The following is a 21,551-nucleotide window of genomic DNA, read 5'->3' on the forward strand; positions in this document are numbered from 1 at the left end:
CAAGGAGAGACACTGCTAGATTGAGTAGGTAATTCTAGGTCATTGTTATTATTCAGTACAAAGCAGCCTGATACGTTTGTATGTAACCAAACAGTATTTACAAAAGAAGAGTGAGATTGAATGAATCCTTTTACACCAGCTGGCTTTGCCATAATTTTGTTGCCATCATTGGAATTTCACCAGGAATAAATTGGGCTCTTAACGTCTGGAAGCCTTCAAGGCCTGCTGCAAGCACTTTGACAATGCCCAGGCTGACCTTCTGGACTGCATCCAAATTATACAAAAATGAAGCAATCCATGCTTTGTGGTGCATTCACATTTCATGCTTTGAAACAATAGCTGAATGAGGGTTTCTATCATTTTGTGGCTTCTTGGCTAGGTTTCTCACAACGTGATTGAGAAATTGGCCATTTGAAACCATCTCAATGAGTTTTCCATATTTCTCTTAGAGTTTCAGTAAAGATATTTTCTCCTTCAACCTCATTTGTTGGTAATAGATATAAGACACAACCTTGATACTGTTTGGGGTTTTTTTTCTTTGCTTTTTCAATCCAACACATTATTTCTGTATCTTCTGCCGTGAGCTGACAAATCCAGTTTTGCTCACATCCCAGATATTGTTTGGGGTAGGTTTGCAGGAACAAAATGTAAATAAAACAGAAACTTCTAATAAAAATCTTTAGAGAAGCCAGTTCAGCTAAAATGTGCAGAAGACATAGAATCATTGATCTAGAAAAGACCATAAGGGCCATCCAATCCAACCCCATCCTGCCATCCAGGAAAAAAAAAACAAAGCACTCTCAACAAATGGCTATCCATCCTCTGTTTTAAAACATCCTGAGAAGGTTTAAAAACTTCACTATACTCTGAAGCAGCATATTCCATTACCCAATAACTTTTACCATCAATAAGTTCTTCCTAATATTTAGATAGACTCTCATTTCCTGCAATTTGAATCGATTGCTCCATTGGGTCCTAGTCTCCAGAGCAGCAGAAAACAAGCCTTCCCCCTCCTCAATGTGACATCATTTCACATATTAAACATAACTATCATGCCCTCCTTAAACCTCTCTTCTCTAGGCTAAACATACCCAGCTCATTATGCCACTTTTCATAGAGCTTGGCTTCCAGACCTTCTACCATTTTGGTCGCCCTTCTCTGGACATGTTTCAACTTACAGTTCCCCATTGTATGCAAAGGTAGCCTTCTAAGCTAGTTCATGCCAAAGTGGTTCAGGAAATGCTAACATGGCAGAGGACCATCCTCCATGCACACACTACACATGCATATGCAATTTATTCAAAAAATTGGTCTTGTTATTATTGTTGGCTAGTTCTGGGGGGGAAACATTTGCTTGTTAACCATGCAATCTTTTTCTTATCTGTGAGTGATGGAAACAACTTGGCATGATCTTGTTCCTGTCCATTCATGTCACTGTGAGATACTAGCAACATTTCCACACTTTGTGATTGTCCTGCTAACCTTCTAGACTTCAGTGGAGCAGAGATGCTAAATGTGTTAAGAAATCTTTCAAAATGTGTGAGCATCTTTATGTTGGTCAAAAGTGATCTGCTCAGCTATTCTGGTGTTGTGTTTATTTCTCTTTTTTAAGTCTGTTGTATCATCCGATGACAGATATCATTATAACTTTTACATTAAAATATATTTTATTCCAGCACAAATTTTTATACTTTGTGATGTTTTAATGTTTAATATTTTTATGGCTGCTTTTGTTTTTGTATTATGATTTGTTATTCCGTGTTGTTTTGGTTGTTATTATTACATGTATATTGTATTTGTATTATTGTATTAGGGTATTATTGACCCTTTTGCGTGAGTGGGCGGGATACAAATTATTATTATTATTATTATTATTATTATTATTATTATTATATCATCATCATCATCATCATCATCATCCAGATATGAGATAAATAAATAATAAGATGGATTATCTTTTTCTATACCAAAATAAGGACACAAGGAAGCTACTGGGACTCAAGGGAATTTGTGATAGGGGTACAGACGGTAGTGACATAACTGTAATTCACACTTGTTTTTCATTAAGTTCATTATAACCAGTAGATTCCCTCCCGTTAAACTTTGGAGGAGCTTTGATTCCTCTTTGACAGAAATCTCTTTAATCTGTCTTCAGTCTTGCCTTCCTGGTAACAATTAGATAATATTGTCTTGTACGTCTGATTAGAACCATTCCTTGGTTTTTGTAATCTCCAGAAATAGTGATCAGTAAATGATCCCATTAGGCATTATTCAAAATATTTTTTTGTATAAAGAATCCAAATAAACATTTTGGGGATGCATTAGCCTTTGATATAGTAGGATAAAGCAATGCCCTCCCAAAGATGTCTGAGATTTTTTTTTAAAAAAAAAAAACAACCTGTGTTTTCAGGTGTATACTTACCACTGGATATTATTTTGTGTTTTAAACAAATGATAATGATTTCAAGATTATCTCTTGCTCAATTAGTTGTCTCCAAGTAGAATGTTTTTACAACCTTTTAAAAACCTTTGTATTTTCTGATCTGTTAATAGAATCATATTGAAGTGAGTGTACTTTCAGTCTCCTGCTCCTCCATTGAATTGTTCAAATGAATGTGTGATGGAACAATGAGAGCAGTGTTGAAAGCCAAGGCCTTCCCACACTATCATATCTACTTGCCATCTCCCTGGCAAACAAAGATGAGAGAGCAACATGTTTGTTGAGTAATATGCCCACTGAATTCAGAAAAGTTATTGGTTCACCAAAAATGAACGGAAAAATAATTTGGGTACTCTGAAAACAATTGAGAACTCCTGGCTGTTACTTTATTTTGTTTCAAATTAAAAGTCCCCTTTGCTTCCCTGGTCTTTGCCAGCCAAATACCTACTACATGAAAATAGTGGGCACATCAGTGTTTGGGAGCAAGTGGAGTGTGGAAAGGACACACACTGATGCTATCTCTTACACATTAAATAATATGTAAGGGTATTGTTTGAATACCATTTCTGTGTTACCTTCTTCTGTATGATCCTCTTGTATGTTCCAATTCAGGCCTTCCAAATTGTGTTGAAATATACATTCAGTCAACCCTAGTCATCATGTCTCACTGCATCAGGTCACATTCCTCTGCATTACATCACAGTTGTTTTCTAACTAACTTCACTTTCCTGTTTATCTTTTCTAATTTGCCTCCCTATTGAATACCAACAGATATAAACCTTGTCTAGACAGCACCAAAATACCAAACCTTAGGCCCATTGTTATTGGTGGTAGCAGCTAGTAATATTTCTGTTGCTAGTAACTTTAGCAGCTGGTTTCCTAGAAGTACAAGATAGTATTTGTGATTGAGGGAATATTTAGTATGTATTCTCATGACTAGTTAAGAGTAATGAGATTTCATTGTGTGAACATAAAATATCAGAGTGCCCTTATTCATTTATTTTCAGTGTTGAAACATTTAACTTACAGATGAATCAAACTTAGAAAATACTTAGGAGTCTCTATTAAGCTGGCCCCATGAATTATGCCAATCGTACCATTATGCTGACACCATCAAGCCTACAATGATGACATTACTGGTGTGGTTAATAAAACCTTTATTGATACATTATCCCGAGCTGTGGTTTGGCAAGAGCAGTCCCCCTTTGGAGCTGGGATTTTATGGTTAATGCTATAACACTGAAGATCAATTTTGAATGGGTCTAGCATCTAGTTTTTTGGGTTTTTTTAAAAAAAAGCCAGGTTACTTTTTATGCTTGCTCCAAATAAGGGTTGGGGGTGTTGGAGATGTCAGATACTTCAGTAGCTTCCACTGTCAGAGGCTTAGCTGGCATTACGAAGGGCGGTAGAAGAGGGAGGGGGAAAATGGCAGGCCCACGAATCTTATCCCCTAAAATGAAAGTCGGATGCCAAATTGAAATTCCTGCAGGATTTCTGATAGCAATGGGGGAATTGAGAAGCCCACAATTAAGCATATGGGCATTAAGATAATTGTCAGATCTGTTGGCGGACATGATAGAAGACAGATGGGTACGAATCAGTGCTCTCTACTTCAGCACCCTGGGAGAGACAATTTGATGTTTTACCTGCCTGAGCTTTTCTGCCATATTTGTCACTGAATGTGCTGCACAGCTTCTTACTGAGTACTAAACGTTTCTGCATATACGTGTCATATGTACCTATAGCAGTATCTCGGCGCCCTCTAGTGAAAAGCTACTGGGAGACTTACCTTTATTTTTACTTGCCTTCATTTGTTTTCAGGATATCCCTATATTATTTCTTCCGATTATTGTTTCTGTTCCCAGTCCTCCCATAAGGTTCATATGGAGATCTTCCCTTTGGTCTTCTGTTACAGGTTGGGGCTCATCGTGAAGATGCCGTAGGGCTCCGGGGCAGCCATTCACTTGTGCCAAACCAAGTTCCAGTTCCACAACTGCCAGTGCAGTCTGCTACATCTCCTGACTTAAACCAGCCTCCAGACCCATACAGAGGTGATTGCAACATCTTTATATCTTACCTGCATTTGAACCCTATATAATTGTGTTAGCAAATCTTTATGCAATCATGCTAAAAAGTCCCTATCATAGCAACAAATCATCTGATGTTACTACTAGAACAACTACACATTATACATATGCCGGTTCACCAGCTTATCAAAAGAATCAATTTCTTCAGATCACTGATAGTAAGATAATACTAGAAAGATATTTAGTCACAGAAATGCCTCAATAAGGATGTATGCATGAGAGTGGCTAAAGAGTGATGTGCACATATCTTTTTTGTATCACTTACCATCACATTTAGTTTTTAGATAATTGTCATCATGCCTCAGGTATTTCTCAGTTTTAAAAACATTCTGCAGCATTGATAAATATAACAGAACAAGATTGCAGAAGTTAACTGGGGTCTTTTGAAGACATAATGTTGCTTGGGCTAGAACCAGACAGAGGATCCTAAGGAGGAGTGTTATAGCCTATGGAGAAAGGCCTCTAGATCAGTTTTAAAGCATGTGGACTGCCTATAGAAAGTTTGAGATTCATCTCTAGATAAGGCTGGCAAGTTCTGAATAACCATTGCTCATTTATATATTGTAAGCAATAATAAGTCAATTGAACAAAAGTTGTTGTTCCACTGTTGTAGTCTATGGGACCTACTTATGAGTAGGCATGCACAAAATTCCATGCCTCATTGACCATTACATATCTCAGTTCTCATGCCCCACTTTGGTTGGATTTGCACAATAAAATGCTGCCGAGATGCATATGTGGGGCTGAAAACAAAACAAGGCAAAATGAACACATGAATCAGGTCCATTTTAGGGGTTTTTCAAATGCTGGGTACAGAGAAGATCATGAAAGGGAAAGAAAATAGAACTTCTTTTTCAAAAGTATCTCTGTCTTTCTTGGAGGGTAGAAAATTCTCACTGGCTGACATACAGATGATAAATCTCTGGCCAAGCCATTGTAGGACAGATGTGTTAGAATGGAAAATACAGGATTTGTTTTCCAGCTCTGGTCTTTTCTGGTTACCAATGCTAACTACATAAAGCACACTCAGAAATATACCTATCCTACTATTAGCTTTCTGGAAGTGGAGCCCCCTCCTTCCTTTTTATGAAAAACGGCAAATGTTTATATAATGGACCCACAACACAATAGTTAAAGTATGGTGGATATAAAGAAACTAATATTCTTTTAAATGGAATCTAAATACACAAACACATATTTATTCACAATGTAGATATTTTTTGTAACAGATATGCCTGAAAATGAAATCATTAATGTCTGCTACATTTTTTGCTGTCAATTCTGCAAACTGGACTCCTGTTGTCTTATAGCAATACAATCAGGAGCAAACTTGCCTTTGTTCTGCCTCTGGCCATTACCTTGCCCGTCTCCCATCCAAGAAGCAAAATCAGGGCAAGGATGTCAAGTGGCTACTGGACCATCTCTTAGTATCATTCTACTTCAGTGGGCACTTTTTTGCCAAGGAAAATGCTGTTGAAAAAATTTCCTGGTCTCTTATTATTTGGTATTTTTACTTGTCTGTATTCACAATTATAGGCCTAAATCCATTGCTGGGTTAGTCATGCTTAAATCCATTGAATTCAGTGTGCTAAGAGCAATGGATTTAGACCATCATTTCTACAATCATTAATCTAGTGATTTTGGAGTAATGAAATTACTATTTCTTCCAAAGCAACATAAAGTAGATCAGAGCTGGAAAACTGGCTTCAACAACTATTTTCTTTACATTTCCTTTTGTAAAATATTTCTGCTGGTAATAAAGAGAACTTTTACTGAAGTACACTTGGAAATATAGAAATTCATATATTGTTAATGGTTTTAAATATATTGTTGTTTTTTACTTATTTTATGTGGCATTGAATTTTGCTGGTGTTGCAAGCTGCCCTGAGTCCCCTCGGGTGAGAAGGGCAGGGTAGAAATGTTGTAAATAAATAAATAAATTATTTTTTTCTAGGCATGCCAAGTGGACTTCAAGGACAAAGTGTATCGTCAGGAAGCTCCGAAATCAAATCTGATGATGAGGGAGATGAAAACCTCCAGGACACAAAATCTTCTGATGACAAGAAGTTAGACGATGACAAGAAGGATATCAAATCAATTACTAGGTCAAGATCTAGGTAACAGTATATAATAGTGTCGCTTCATTTAATTCCTTTATTGGACTTCGATGAAGTGAACAGAACAGGAGGAAACTTTTGAAGTTTTTTTTCCTGCCAAGAAAGACAAAAATAAGCTGATGGCCCTTTCTGGTAGTACTAAGAGTATCTGTTCGGATGCGTGTACTCTAAAAGGGCTTAAATTGGACAAACCACCAAATTTTAAATTTCATTTTGTACACACTCATATACATTCACACACTATTTGTAAACAATCAAATTCAAAAATGATTTGCTTGAAATTTACATATGAAAACAAATGTGTCTTAAAACAGATGTCATTTGTATAGCAATTTGTGCCCAGTGGAATACTTGTTTTTCCTCCTGCCTTTTAATGTACGTAACTGTGAATGGATAAATCAATGTAACGTCATTGAGTTAAACAGAGCTATGCCTGTTTGTGCCATCTGAGGCCCTTTGTCAAGCTTTAGAAGGAGCTGAGTGATTTCATCGCATCTTGATCCCAAGAATTGACTTGATATCTTTATGAAAACCAACATTTCATATTTACAGGCATCTGTAGCTATAATATGCATGACTTTACTTGGATTGTCCCTTGCCCTCAATCTATTCTAGTTCTTCATGAGAAATAGGGCAAATATTTAGGAAATGCAATGAGTTTTGCCATTCATAATGCCTAGTGAATCTACTTTGTAAACTATTCAGTTTTAGACATTTGACTCATGCAAAAGCAGTTGAGCATTGAAAAAGGGTTAATCTGTCATTGCACTTTGACCTTATAAATATGGAGTATTTATATATTTATCTATCTAAATTTGGACCTTGCCCCCCTGCTAAAAATCACTCAAGACATCTCCCAGAAGTAGTACCTTGCACTCAGGCCTGTACCAGAGTTACAATTAGTGGGGTTTTTTTATAGATAAGAAAGAGTAAGTTCAATTGTTCACATTGAACAGAAAGTATGAAAAGTATGAAAAGGAAGTTTAAAACCTTGGAGTAAGGAAGATATAGATTGGAGACACACTCTGTGCTCCTTGAACACATTCTGTAACTTCTCAGTTCCTTATAGTCCCCCAGTGGATGACAGCTGAAGAAATTGCTTTGGCCAAACAACTAAGGGTATAGATTTGATGCCTTGACAAATAATCTGCAGCCTGTTTGCTTAACAAATGTGTTCAGCTTTCCAAACCCATAATACAACATCAGATCAAAAAGATGACCCACCAGAAACCCCTTTGGCACTGGCAGGATATGCTTATGGGCAAGGAATGTATAGTTTATATAAAACCAAAGCTGGGAGAATCATCTGAATGTCAACTTCAGACAGTTATTCCAGGACATCATGAACAAAAGAGACAATATAATCCTTTAGAGCTAAGGTGAATAGCAAAGGGTGTCTAATCAACACTTGGCCTGTAATGGCTTCTCACCATCATTCCCAGTATCAGTTGCCCTGAGGGTTCCTGCAGTCCAGTGTTTCCACTATATGGCAACTCATCTGCAGTATAGCGAAATGCACAGTATAGGGATCCCACATCCATCTTAAAAGTATTTCAAATATTTCCAATTTCTATTTTTTTCCAAGCAACTAGAGAACAGAAAATTAATGCCAGATATCAAACAGTTCTGCTGCTGTGTGATTGCCATTTTGGATTGCCAGCAAAAAAAAAAAAAAACAGAGGTAGCAAAGGAAGGAAAGGGGCAGAACCATTTAGCAAAAATAATAAGAATAATTATCGTAATCATAATTATTACTAATGCTACTACTTCTAGTGCAGCCTTGGTAATTAAGTACAGAGCTAAATCAGGATTTTAACCTCTGCACTTTTTCTCATCTTGAATTTTAGTAGTGGTGGTATTCATTTCCAAAGTGGAACATTGTAAACCATGCAAATATTATGATCAACAGGTACCAAGACAAATTTGGGGGTATTTTCATGTTAGGCAGTATGGAATATTAAATTAATTTTCTTCAGCTGTGATCCTTAGTAATTTATGAAGCATGTAAACCCTAAAGTAAAGGTTCTATAATATTAAGGACTGAGAACCAAGTAAAATTATAAACAGTATAACTAAGCATAAATGTTTGTATATAATTTTCCTTTAACATAATTTACTTTTTTCTTGAGTGTAGCATAAACTACAGTACAGTTGTGACTTCTTCATTTTTTTTTGTTTGGTTCTGCTATTACCACACCAAATTCTGTGCAAGACGTATAGATCTAAATTTCATTTTAGTAAACTTGTGCAAGAAAACCTCTCAGTGGATAGTACCCAGTATGGGAAAAGTGAGCCAGACATTAAAGAAAATACCTTAGTGTGTGTTTGATCTCTGAGGTTAAAAACCCATGTGAGATATATTGTTCTATTATGTCACTTTAGCTTTTACAATACCATCATTTGTGAAACTAATTATAAAATCTGTGGTGGTGCTGTATAAACAGTATACTGGAAAGATGTCATATTTCTGTGTGTTTTAGCAAAGATTATGTAAGGTGAATTGTTGTTAAAAATCTCAAATTTCTTCATCATTAGACAATGCTGTGTTCTTTTTGTATCTCAGCAATAATGATGATGAAGATCTTACACCGGAGCAAAAAGCAGAGCGTGAGAAAGAAAGAAGAATGGCCAATAATGCCCGCGAGCGCCTCCGGGTCCGTGACATCAATGAGGCTTTCAAGGAGCTGGGCCGGATGGTGCAGCTTCACCTGAAAAGTGACAAGCCCCAGACCAAACTTTTGATCTTACACCAAGCTGTAGCTGTTATCCTCAGCTTAGAGCAACAAGTCAGAGGTCAGTTAGATGCCAGGTTTACCTTACTCACCCTTACATTCATTAAGGTTCATTGTTTCATTGCGGGAGGTGGCTATTGAACAATATTAAGTAAAGCAAATAATCAGTTTACTGGTTTAAATGCACTCATTTGCTAAAGAAGAAAGGAGTATCCACTGAGGGTGTGGGGACTGTTATCATGCCAGTCCACTGAAATTCTGACAAAATCAGAACTGATGTGGGTTGTTTCATTGTTTTGTGCCCTTGCTGTGTACTGGCGTCCTGATACAGTGAAAAGGAATTGTATATGTACTTTCAGAAGATCTGTTTCCCTTTGTGTTTACTTGTTGTTGATAGTAGTTGACCTTCTGTTAATGAATTATAATGGCACATCACCTTCTCCCATATAATCCACCTCTTAGGACCCTGAGGTCCTCTGGGGATGGTTACGCCAACCAGCCAGAACTTGACTGACAACTGTCACACAGAGATTCTTTTCATTGGTTGCCCCAAGATTGTGGAATGACCTGCCGGAAGAGCTCCAAATGCTAAATGAGTTGTCACAATTTAAGACACAACTGAAGACCCTTCTCTTTTGGCAGGCCTACCTAGTCCCAATGACCATCATTCGACTACACAACCAACTGACAGTGTTTTGTGAAAACTAGTTGGCTGTTGTAAATTAATGTGGATGTTTGTTTAGGTTTTATGTTATATAATTTTGTTTGACTACATGTAGTTTAATTTATTGATGTTAGGCTTTAATTTGATGTTAGGTTTTAATGTTATTTTCATATGCAGGGTTTCTCTGGGATTTTATTTCAGTATAGGTGCAGAGGAAAGGGAATGAAGCAGATGCTCCTGGGAGGGAGGGCCCCCCTTTTCTTCTTGCCCCCTCCCCAATTGTTAATCCCCTTCCAAAAGCTTTCAAACCTTTCCCCAGAGAGAGAGAGATAGCCCTTCTTGGCAAGGCTCCCCACGTTGCAAGGAACACCCGGCCGGAAAGGAAAGTCAAGGAGGAAAGAAGGGAGGGCGCCTTTTGGGGATGACATGAAGTCCCACCGGAGATGAGTCAGTCCAGGCAAACCAGGAAGGAAGGGGAAAGGGGAGAAGAGGGAGGACAAAGTGCAGTTGGGAAGGAGGCCCCTTTTTTAGCCCCTAAAAAAAGAGACACGTTTAATATCCCTCCTTATTATCTGATATTTTTGTTTATCCAGCATTCTGCTCACCCGTTTATGTCAGATAAGCGAGACTCCTCTGTATTTGTTTGTTTTATGGAGGCATTGAATGTTTGCTGTTATATGTTGGAATCCGCCCTGAGTCCCCTTGGGGGATTTAGGGCGGATGTGTCTTACAATGATTGTGATTTTATTTTATGCCTTTTAAATTTATTTGTGTGTTTTTGTATTTGATATCACTGTATGCTTGTTTTATATCTGTGAGCCGCCCTGAGTCCCTCTGGGGGGATGGTAGCGGGGTACAAAAATAAAATTATTATTATTATTATTATTATTATTATTATTATTATTATTATTATTATTATGGAAGAATACAAATAAAGTTTTATTATTATTATTATTATTATTATTATTATTATTATTATTTATAGTCAACTTTGAATAATGAGTTTTGGATTTGCATTCTATTGCCGGGTAACACATACAATACAAGAGTTGGGTAACAAATACAATTTATTAGTAGTAGTTGTAGTAGTCAGGCAATTCACTTTTATGGCCATCACATAGTTCAGAATTCTATTCTGACCATAAAATGATAAAAATCTTTCCCAAAATTTGCCTTGTGAGCTGTGCGACCCCCCTTCCAACATGGTCATTTTTTTCTTGTTGGGGAACAAGGGCTAAATAGAGATGTATGCAGCTATTGCTGGATACACAGCAAGCTCACAAAGACATTCTCCTCTCTGAGATCTCCAGAGATGGCTGTCACAGCACAGCCAAACCTAGGACAGTAGCTGGACACATCCCATCACTCCCTCATCTCAGTTTCTGACAACACAGCAAGGACTGTCTTCAAGGACCTGTGCTGCTAATAGGGTGAGGTTTTGAGGTGAGACATTGGGGAACGTAGATACAAAGTCATAGCTATGTGATATCTCTGAGTGCTGGATCTCAAGCTTTATTTTATCTTGCTGTTGAGAATATAGGAAGGTCTAGGGTAGAGTAAGGGCCACACGAGATTCACACTGTCCTAAAGAGCCTAGACCTCTGAAGGTATACATGATTCTCATAGTTTCCAAAGTTATGTAAATACTATAGGAAGGAGAATAAAAATGCAGATTAAAAACACACCAGCCATGTAAATGAAATTGAAGATACAAAAATGCTTGCACTTCAAAACTCTTGAGGCACTGAAAATTACAGGTGAAAACTGGTGAAAACATCACACTGGGATTGTGAATTAATGTTGTTAATGTGTTTTAAATGCCAACCTATTTAAAAGCCTGTTTTTTGTTTGATTCTACAGAAAGGAATCTGAATCCTAAAGCAGCATGTCTGAAAAGAAGAGAAGAAGAGAAAGTATCTTCAGAACCTCCTCCGCTTTCTTTGACAGGACCTCATCCTGGGATGGGAGACACATCTAATCATATGGGGCAGATGTAAAAAAAAAAAGGCATGTGTTGAATTCTACCTAACTATAATAAAATAACATTAGCTTCTCAGGACTAAAGATTTCACCTCCTGTTATATAAGACTTACACAAGAGGATAGCAATACCCCCCACCCCCACCCCCCACCCCCGTAGATCTGGGAGGGCCATATCTCCCCACACACCCCTCCCAGGTTTTTTTTAATTTGAAACCATACTGGAAAAGCCTTTGCACCTCTCCCCTTCCACATGGGAGACAATTTCACCAGATTGGACAATTCAAACTGCTTAGATTAGGCCAGGTGAGGCCTAAGGTAGAAATCACTTCCAGTTTTGGAGATGGAATCGCCTTGGTGTCAAACAGATCAGAAATTATGAAAGGAGGGCTTTATTTTTTTAATTCTAATGGAGGCACATGTACATTGGGCCTGTAGGCCAAGACCACACAATCCCCATCCCTGACATCTATGAAACTATAAATTGTGGTGATCACCCTGGGCCCTCTTGATGTCCCACCATTTGAGGAGAGGGTTATAGAAATGCAGAATGGAGCCTTTTCTATGACTACACTGCGGGTATAGAATTACCTGCCATCCTCATTATTTTGCAGCATACAGAAAAAATGTATTCACCTGACTTCGTTAACTGCCATTCTTGATTTTACTGCTTTGTTTTCATTCTGCTTAGATAGACTTTGCTGGTATTTAATATTTAAAGTAGAAAGATGGTTCAGAATGTTCCTAAGATTTCTAAGGACATATATACATTTATAGCTTCTTAAGAGATATTGGCGAGGGGTGGGCGACAGTAGCCCTTTAGATGTATTGTGGCTGCAATTCCCTATTTACCACCACTAGTTATTGTGGTGGTAGTTTTTATGATTTCACCATTGACTACTTTGTTAGGTTTTCTGAGGGGTGCAGGATCTGCAGGCCCACAGCTATTCACCCCTTGATAAAGTGTAGGTAATTATGAATATGGCCTCATCTGCACTGTCATATAATGCAATATGAAACTACATTATATGGTCAGTATACTCATATAATGCAGTCCAGTGCTTTTATATTAGTCTACACTGACCATATAATGCAGTCTATGAAAGTGCTGAACCCCCACTTATGACAAAATATCTAGTCCATAGATAGTCCAAAATCAGGAAGTATATTTTTCCATGTGGCTTAACATATAACGCACACGAGAAGTACTTTTATGTAAGTAGCTCAGCATCACAATGACATGGACAGTTGTGCATCCTAGAAAAGGTCTTCAGATTGATATATAAACCCATAATCACGGAGTTCTGACATGGGAGTGTGCCACAGTGGTAGGCTCACTACATGTTTGAATTGACATACATTCTGTGCATTTATACAAGACTCAGATCCTATCAGACAATCAGAAAACCAAGGTATTCAAGAAGGGTAGGGGCAGATTGAAATTCCATTATTGATGTGTGGAAGAAGAGACCTTTAAACCATGAAACAGCCTCCTGTTTAGTTGTGGGGTTTTTTGACTGGGGGTGGGACATAGCAGACATAGTAGATAACAGCTTTAGTAAATTATTGGGAAGTGAAACTGTAGGTAAGGGAAATGTCCAAGTCCACCTACCAATGTTGAACTTTAACAGTTAAATCCAACATGGAGTAGATACCCTAAAATAAGGAATTGAGGTTAATTGTAACTAACAGATCCAATTCATTCCACAGCATCTGTTCTAATTAGATCTAATGTTGGATTTGCATACACTCCATCTCCCCACCACTTTGTGAAATTTAGCAAAACCTTTGTTAGTTCCTTCTGCATTCCCTCTAGTTTTAGCATGGTAATCACTTTGATTGTGTTGGTCTTGGACCTGAAGAGATGTAGGTCATATTCGACATGAAAGTTCATGACTTCCATATTTATCAAAATGCCCAATAATAATCTAGGAAGGATTACTGAGAAATAGTTCGGAAGTCATTTTGTATAATAAGAATATTGTATGAAAATGTAATAAAAGTAACCATGTTAGCTCTGTTTGGCTGGCCTAAATGTTTTTCATTTCTTCTGCAGGTCCAAGTTGCCACATTTTCTTCATGTAAAGCAGAGACCACTTCCTTAACAGCTGTATTATCTTAAAACCACATAAACACTTATCCCCTTTTTTGTAATATAATAAGACAAGTCTGAATAGTTATGAATCACAGACGCAAGAGATTTCAGCATTCCCAATTCGAAACAAAACAAAAAAAAAGACAAGAAAAAGAAAAGTGCAACTTGAGGGACACCTCTCTTCAACATATCACTCAGAATGTTTCAAGCAGTACGTTAGGAGCTGTAAATGCACAGCCAAGAGACTGAATGGCAATCTTCTCCACACTGTGGGACAATGCATTTGTGCCTAAACCTCTTTTGGAAAAAAATATAATTAATTTGTAAGTCTGAAAAAAATATTTAATTTAAAAATTGTAAACTTGCAATAATGAAAAGTGTACTTCTGAAGAAAAAAATGAACGTTTTCGTTGGTGTACTAGTCAGCTAGTGTTTATACTTACTGGATATTAAAAAGGGAAGCATTGCTACCCACGTATTTACAAAACCAGCAAACGTCCTAATGAAAACTGAAGTGATGACATTAGCCATTCCTTAGGGTAGGAGGAACAGATGGATCTTATAGACCTATGACATACATACACACACAGACACACACATATATAAATATATATAAATATATATATAAATAAATATATATATATATATTAAAATTAGTGAATATGGTAAGCTTTTGTTCATTTGTTTCAGACTTTTTTGCTCCTGTAAAAAAAAAAAAGTACTGATTAACTTTTTTAAAAAAGATTTTAATGTAAATAAGTTTTTTTGTCCAGTTTCTCTCTCCCTTTCTCCCCATTGGTTCTTTATTGTAACCTGTAGTGCCAACTCTGTTGCTAGAGGGGCAGTTCAGGATGAAACGCTGACCCTGACGTTGTTTTATCATTCATAGATAAAAAGTGAGAGTTGTTTCTTCAGTCTTCTGGGTAGAACACAGGACTTGAAAAGTCACATCACGTGCAGATAAACTGCAAGCAGTGTTGCTGAGACTTAGTCCAAACCGAAATGTGGGGGGAGCGGGGCGGTTTCCAAATCATAAGTGTTGCTCTCATTAGACCCTGTGTCTGGGATTTTTCAGAGGTACAAGGTTAGAATGCTACAATGTTACCACTGTGCCTTCCAATGTTTATATCATCGAAAACATAACATAATTAAAGGTGGCTGTGATTTAACGAACCGGTAAAAGTGTTAACTTAATGTATGTAGCCTAAATACAGTATGCAGCAAGGCATTTCAGAATACATGGTCAGATTTTTGGCAGGGGACGGGGGTTTTCAAATGGAAAAACTGCTAGTTGAATGACAGGTTTTGATTTTTTACTATTTAAAAACCCATTTTTTTCTTCAAACAAGATTACTGAAAGGTAGACCATATGCTGCCTCCTCCTTCATTCATGAAAAAAACTCCGCCAATATCTAGTTGTCATGCAGCATTAGAACAAGCCTTACCCGTTCTAAAGCATTAAGTTGCACTTTCTTGAGGAGGGGGGAGTAGTACAGTATTTCTCTGGCCAGTATGAACCAAGGTTTTTACTTAATATAGTAGGAAGCATAGATCAAATCTAGGGCACAGCTACTCATCCAATAACTAGCTTTGGGCGCAACTGAACTAGTATCCAGAGCAAATCTTCACAAGATTGGTTTTGGTATATAAAACAATTAACACATAGTGCTCCCAATGAAGTCTTTGTCAGCATCCTTTTGTCTCCAATTCCAGCTTCAGTTTTTTTTAATAGTCACACAAACTTGGCATGTATTTTTAAAATGAAATCTCCCTGTTCAAGTAGATTTTCCACCTATCAGCACTGAGTAAACGCCATAAGTCCATTGAAAACGGTCTAGACGTTCCATCTGTTCTCCTGTTTTGCCAGTTACATAGTAATGAAAAAATACATTTGTAAATTTTATGCAACAAAATGGCAAACGTATCATTATTTTGAAATTGTGTATGTAAAAGTTATATTTTTACATGTAGACTCTTGTTATTATGTGTTTTAATACATTGTATCAGTTTTTGTTTTTTTTAAAAAAAATGTGTGGTTGAAACAAATCTCATTTCAATAGTGAGATGTGAGAATCTGATTTTATGTTTCTGAAAAACATAACGAACAAATATAATAGTTTACCATGTGAACCACCCTCTACATATCCATAAACATTTTGATTACCTGTGTGTGTGTGTGTGTTGAAAATTGTAAATATGTTCAGTAGCAGTAAAATTTTAAAATGCTTTTATTTGTTAATAAGTTTCTCAAATGTGGAGGTGGATTGAAACCATTACAATTCAAAGCATAATGAAACAGAGTCCATGTTCAGTTCAAGTTAATACAACAAATGAGTATTTCACTATAAATGCAGTACTTTAAATACATTTTATTTAAACTTACTGGTGTTCTCAATATGGCAAAGGATTCACTTTTAAAGGTCAAGCACATTAATGTTGCTCAGGATTCAGTGTAAAACGAAAATACAAATAGTATTAGGCAGCATTATTAGTTCAAGAGATAAGATTTTGCTTAAAACAGTAGATCAAACCAAACTGCCATCAAGTGATGCTTTTTCTATTGACTTAATTCAAAATTTGTACTACCCAGTTCAGTCTAAGGCTATTAAGTGTTGCCCACACACATAAATTTTAAGAGTGATTTTCTGATAGGAGTCCATCTCAAAAATAGAAGATATAATTGCAGTTAGAAATGCAAAACAAGATAAAATACAGGTAATAAACACAAATCAAAATAACCACAATGCTTTTTTGTTTTTACTGGAATTAATTACCTAACTAGATGAACTGATGTCATTCTGTAAACATGCTCAAACAAGGTCTCTCATAATCCATAATAAAAGGATGGATTTTTATTACCATTATTTCAGTCTGTGCTTCTGGGTAGAGCAAGTGTTGAAACTGGTTATGTACACAGAACCAGGAGATGGTTGGCTATGTCTCAAATAATGAACTGGTCGGTGTGGTTTCCTGTTCCATAATGGAATGTAAGCTTGAAAATGACCAGTCACCCTGTTTTTGGTTGGTATTTGTATTTTCGACATCATCCAGATCCCAAGAACTCCTTAGCCTCTGCTACTGCTGTGATCATTGTCAAACAGGTTCAGGGTTAGCTGTCCCTTGTTAGTAGACCTGGTGGTGGCTTGACTGTAAAGAACAGGGAAGGCCAAGTGCATATGGTTTCAAAGGATAAAAACTATTCTATGGAATACTACCAGACGTTTAGCGAGTGATCCACCTCCACATTCAAGTAATTTATGAATATGCCGCTTAGGGAAATCTGTTCATCTAGAACTTTTTTTCTTTTTTGACATTTGTCTTATGTGTAGCTGCAAGGAACACTAATGTTTATACAACTGTCAATTCAACCAGTGATGCAACTTGTACCGATGCAGTCTTCCGATTCGTTTTGTTTGTTAATTTCCTTTGGAGGGACAGTGGTGGGTGGGAATGGGGAGGAGGGTTGGAACGGGGAGGAATTTGCAGGTTTCATCTTTCTATCTGATAGGCAACATGCAATCTGTGCCGAAAAGCAAACAATACAGTACATTGCCAGGAATGGAAGCGAATTCATCAAGGGAGAAAAAAAGCACAAATATATTAAACTTAGTCCACTGACTGACTCGAGGAAGGGGGAAATGATATTCTAAAGATGGAATGTGATGAAATTCCAACACAATGGGGCACCAAGACATTTTTTGGCTTCTTGTTTTCTTTTACGTTCTTTTTTTAAATGACATATTCTTTCTCATGGGACTTGAAGTTGATTCACCTTTGTGCAGTGCTGGTTTGACCATACTCATTTCAAGTATTATAGACTTATGTAATGGTGAAAATATATGAACTGTGGCCTTTTTCATTCTTGTTACTTGTGATGCAACTAAGTGAAGATAAGAGAAAAAAAGCAGAGATTTACCATGTATCAGTGCCTGGCTTTTTGTTACAAAGCTTCGTTTGTCTAGTGACCTTTTTGCTATAAAATAGACTGTAGTACACCCTAGTAGGATAAAAGAAAACCCTAAATTTAAAAATAAAAAAATATATTTGGCTTATTTTTCACAGGAGCAATCCTTTTATACCATGAATATTGCAAGGGGAAGGGAGGGGGGAAATGGTCGGATTCTGAATATTTCTTCTTTGTAGATTTTTGGAATCATTCTGAGTAAAGTTTGTTACTTTATTTTACTATTTAAAAGATGTTATTTTACCATGTGTTACTGAGATAAAAATTGTATGGTAGCTACTTCTTTTTCTTTCTTTCTTTTTTAGTTGTAGGTCGCAGTGGGGACATTTTTTGCGACTGTACACATAGCTGCAGCAGTTGAAAAGAAAAAGAAAAGAAAAAAATGAAAAAAAGGGAAAAATTACAAAAGGGACAAAAAGAAAAAAGATTAAAAAACAGTTACACTTTGTTTTCAATGTGTGGCTGAGTGCCTCAATTTTTTCATGTTTTTGGTGTATTTCTGATTTGTAGAAGTGTCCAAACAGGTTGTGTGCTGGAATTCCTTCAAGAAGAAAAACACAGCTTGCTGTAGGCCATTACCTGTTTCCCATCTGTAGTTATTCGATGCCGTCATGTACATGACCGTTCTGTAGCAATAAATGTGCCATTTTTATAAACTGTTTCTGACACTTTTATTTCATTTCATTTTACATTGTCCATTTCTATAGGTGTCAGAGGAAGTACTGCTTTTGACCGACCTAATAGGTGGCGTTGTCATCACAGACACAACCTCAAATACAATGGGTTTAAAGATGCCTTTGGTGCCACATTCCAGATGATGTGTAAAACGGAATTTCTGATCTTCTGAGTTCTCAGAACCTAAAGAGTTCTTCTAGAGGTCTCTTCACACTCTTCACTTGTGTAGCTGATAAGACTCTGCTCTGGACATAACTACTAGGAGCATGTGTCCTTTGCTTCTGGACCTAAATCATTATGTAATATGGCTATGCATTGTAATATAGTTGTTAAAAATCTGGCCCAAAGCTGACCTTGCATTTCAATTGGTGGGAAAACCTGTTTGTACATTTGAACTTATTTGTAAGTTATTTCATATATCTTTGAAGGTGCTATTCCCTTGTAAAATTGTTTTCATGATCATCGGTATATAACTCTTCTGTAAATAATATAGCACCTATACTTCACTTGAAAACTGTTGTCTACATATGAAAAAATATGATGCACCTATGGACAATGGGCAAATGTCAAGCAGGTGCTAACATGTATGCAAAAATGGAATAAAATTAATTATGTGAAGAACTACCCCACTGTTTAAAACTAAGATACAGTCTATCAAAATGGAAACGAAAGACTCAAAGAAATGTAAACTGTCATAGCACAAGTGGTGATGAACATCTCCAGAAGGTTTCATGCAATAATAATAATATTATTTTTACATTTCTAGGCTAAATGATCTCTGCCCTACTATTGCAGTGTGGTCTGTACAAAACAGAAATCATCCTTATCCCCACCCACTCCTACAATCAAACATTTGTTGATGTTGTAAACAATAAATGCTATCTGGTTATATTAATGCCTTGTTATAGCAATGGGAAAGGAAATAATAAATTCTGGTTCATCAATGCAGAAGGTTTTCACATATCTGTTAATCTTTGCACATTTTAAAAAGCAAAGCTAACATTGAAAAGTATGTATCTCATAAGACACATGACACATTTGTGACTACCAATTATTGTGGGAAGATGGCAATTACTTTTGCACAAATGTTACAAAATAAATCATAACACCGAGAATTTGAACATTGTAATATTATAGTTGTGCAGATAATCCACCTACCATGTGATGGCTTCAGTTCACCTGAATTTATAGTTTACCAATACAATATAGTAGAGTAGCAGTATGTTCAAGTCTGATGTTTTGGTCCTTTGAATCCCAGGAAGAAAAATATCCCTCTTGAGTTTGTCTGTTGTAATCTAACTGAGGAGCAGTGGCATGAGATAAAGAAAAAAAGATATAGGAGAAGGTTGGATCTCAGATCAAAACCTTTGAAAGTTAAAAACCAAAATTGAGAGTGCACAAGGAAAAGAAACGGAGCAAAGAGAAGGTTAAATGTCCAAAAATTACAGAAATACCCTCCTTGGTTTCTGGCCTACAGTAGGGCTGCACCAACATTTCAACCCAGCAGCCTCACATATGCATGTGCACACATGCAAATGTACACACAGTCATCAAACAATGTAATGTCACATTATCAAGCACACAAAGCTCTATTCAGACCTAAAAGGGGGAGGGAAAGGAGTGGAATAATGTATTTCACTGTGTAACTGTCACACTTTTGATTCCTTTTTTTGGCCGAGGTGCGACTATTACGAAGTGAAAAAAAATCATGCCTCCTTTCAGGTACAGTGCTTCACTTGCCTGCCTGTTCACTCCCCTTTTAGCCACAGGGCTTCACTTGGCTAAATCCAAAAGCGCTAAAGCTTCATTCACCCACTTCTCTTTCAGCTATGGCACTTCACTCAGCTGAGTCTCAAAGCACTGGGTTGAAGAGAGTGTTGCTCTCTTCAAAGCATTGTCTATTCAACCCAATGTCTCCACCAATGTCTCAACCAAATACACTACTAGTGCTGCTGCCTAGTAGCTTTTTGCCACATTTAATCTTACTCCTCAGCAAAAGCCTATCTGGCACAGGAGACCCTAGGAATGTGTAATCCCACTGTCATAGAAAGATCATGCGTTTGGTGGGCTCTTACCAATATTTCACACTTTTTCCATATTCCAGATGATCAATCCAAATTCTGAGAAAGGGGAGGTGCACAATGACATAGGTGAGGGCCATGTCCAGGCCACAGTTTGTTTATCCCAGGAATATAAATATGATTTTTCCTTTGGGTCTGAAAGGTCCTAGATTCACATCTAAATTCATATATGACTGACTCCAATTATGGACTAAATCTCACATAGATTCCACATAGGTTGCTGTTGTACAGGTAGATACATAGTTAATAAGTGTCTCAGAAATCAGATGTGTAATACTTATAAAAAATAAATAGGTTCCAGATTGTTAAGCACCATGTCAAATTTGCCCAAGGGTTCTGTTTCTCTCTGTTGATGGAACGAATTGAAACATTAGAAAGTCTTCAAGATCAAGTTTTATTCAGGGTTGGGATGTTAGTGGTGCATGTAACAACAAAGATTCATATCCTAAACATGTCAACAGACAAACAAGGGCTTAAGGTCATGGAGGAAGGATAGGTCTATCAATGCATAGTAGTCATGATGCTCCAGGATAATACAAATTCCAGATTCTGGGAGAGCTACAACATCAGAGGCTACTTTACGTCACACACTCATTCACTATGTGCTGGCTTTCAAAAAGCAGGGGAAAGGATTCTAGTCTGGATGAACTTCAGACCCTTTAGGACTATTCTTTTGTTTTGAAGGTGAGAAAGACTTGACCTCATAATGCTGGTGTA

The 21,551-nt window shown here is 37.0% G+C and overlaps 1 protein-coding gene across 26 annotated transcripts in view; it reads left to right on the top strand.

Moving 5' to 3' along the window:
• The window catches only part of tcf4 (transcription factor 4), a 378,409-nt gene extending 358,705 nt beyond the window's left edge, over nt 1-19,704 (top strand). For 17 of the 26 annotated variants that reach the window (XM_062974260.1, XM_062974264.1, XM_062974263.1 and 14 more), the window contains 5 exons: nt 4,356-4,491; nt 6,482-6,644; nt 9,208-9,437; nt 11,901-12,047; nt 14,076-18,734. In XM_062974260.1, the coding sequence (XP_062830330.1) occupies nt 4,356-4,491; nt 6,482-6,644; nt 9,208-9,437; nt 11,901-12,037 (666 nt within the window). In that variant the 3' untranslated portion in view covers nt 12,038-12,047; nt 14,076-18,734. Of the gene's footprint in view, nt 1-4,355; nt 4,492-6,481; nt 6,645-9,207; nt 9,438-11,900; nt 12,048-14,073; nt 18,735-18,785 lie in introns of those variants that run through there. The other 9 variants (XM_062974255.1, XM_062974257.1, XM_008115119.3 and 6 more) reach the window with 4 other exon arrangements.
• Nucleotides 19,705-21,551: the final 1,847 nt, after the last annotated feature.

This window comes from Anolis carolinensis, chromosome 2 (genome assembly GCF_035594765.1).
Source record: "Anolis carolinensis isolate JA03-04 chromosome 2, rAnoCar3.1.pri, whole genome shotgun sequence".
In the NCBI taxonomy this organism is placed as follows: domain Eukaryota; kingdom Metazoa; phylum Chordata; class Lepidosauria; order Squamata; family Dactyloidae; genus Anolis; species Anolis carolinensis.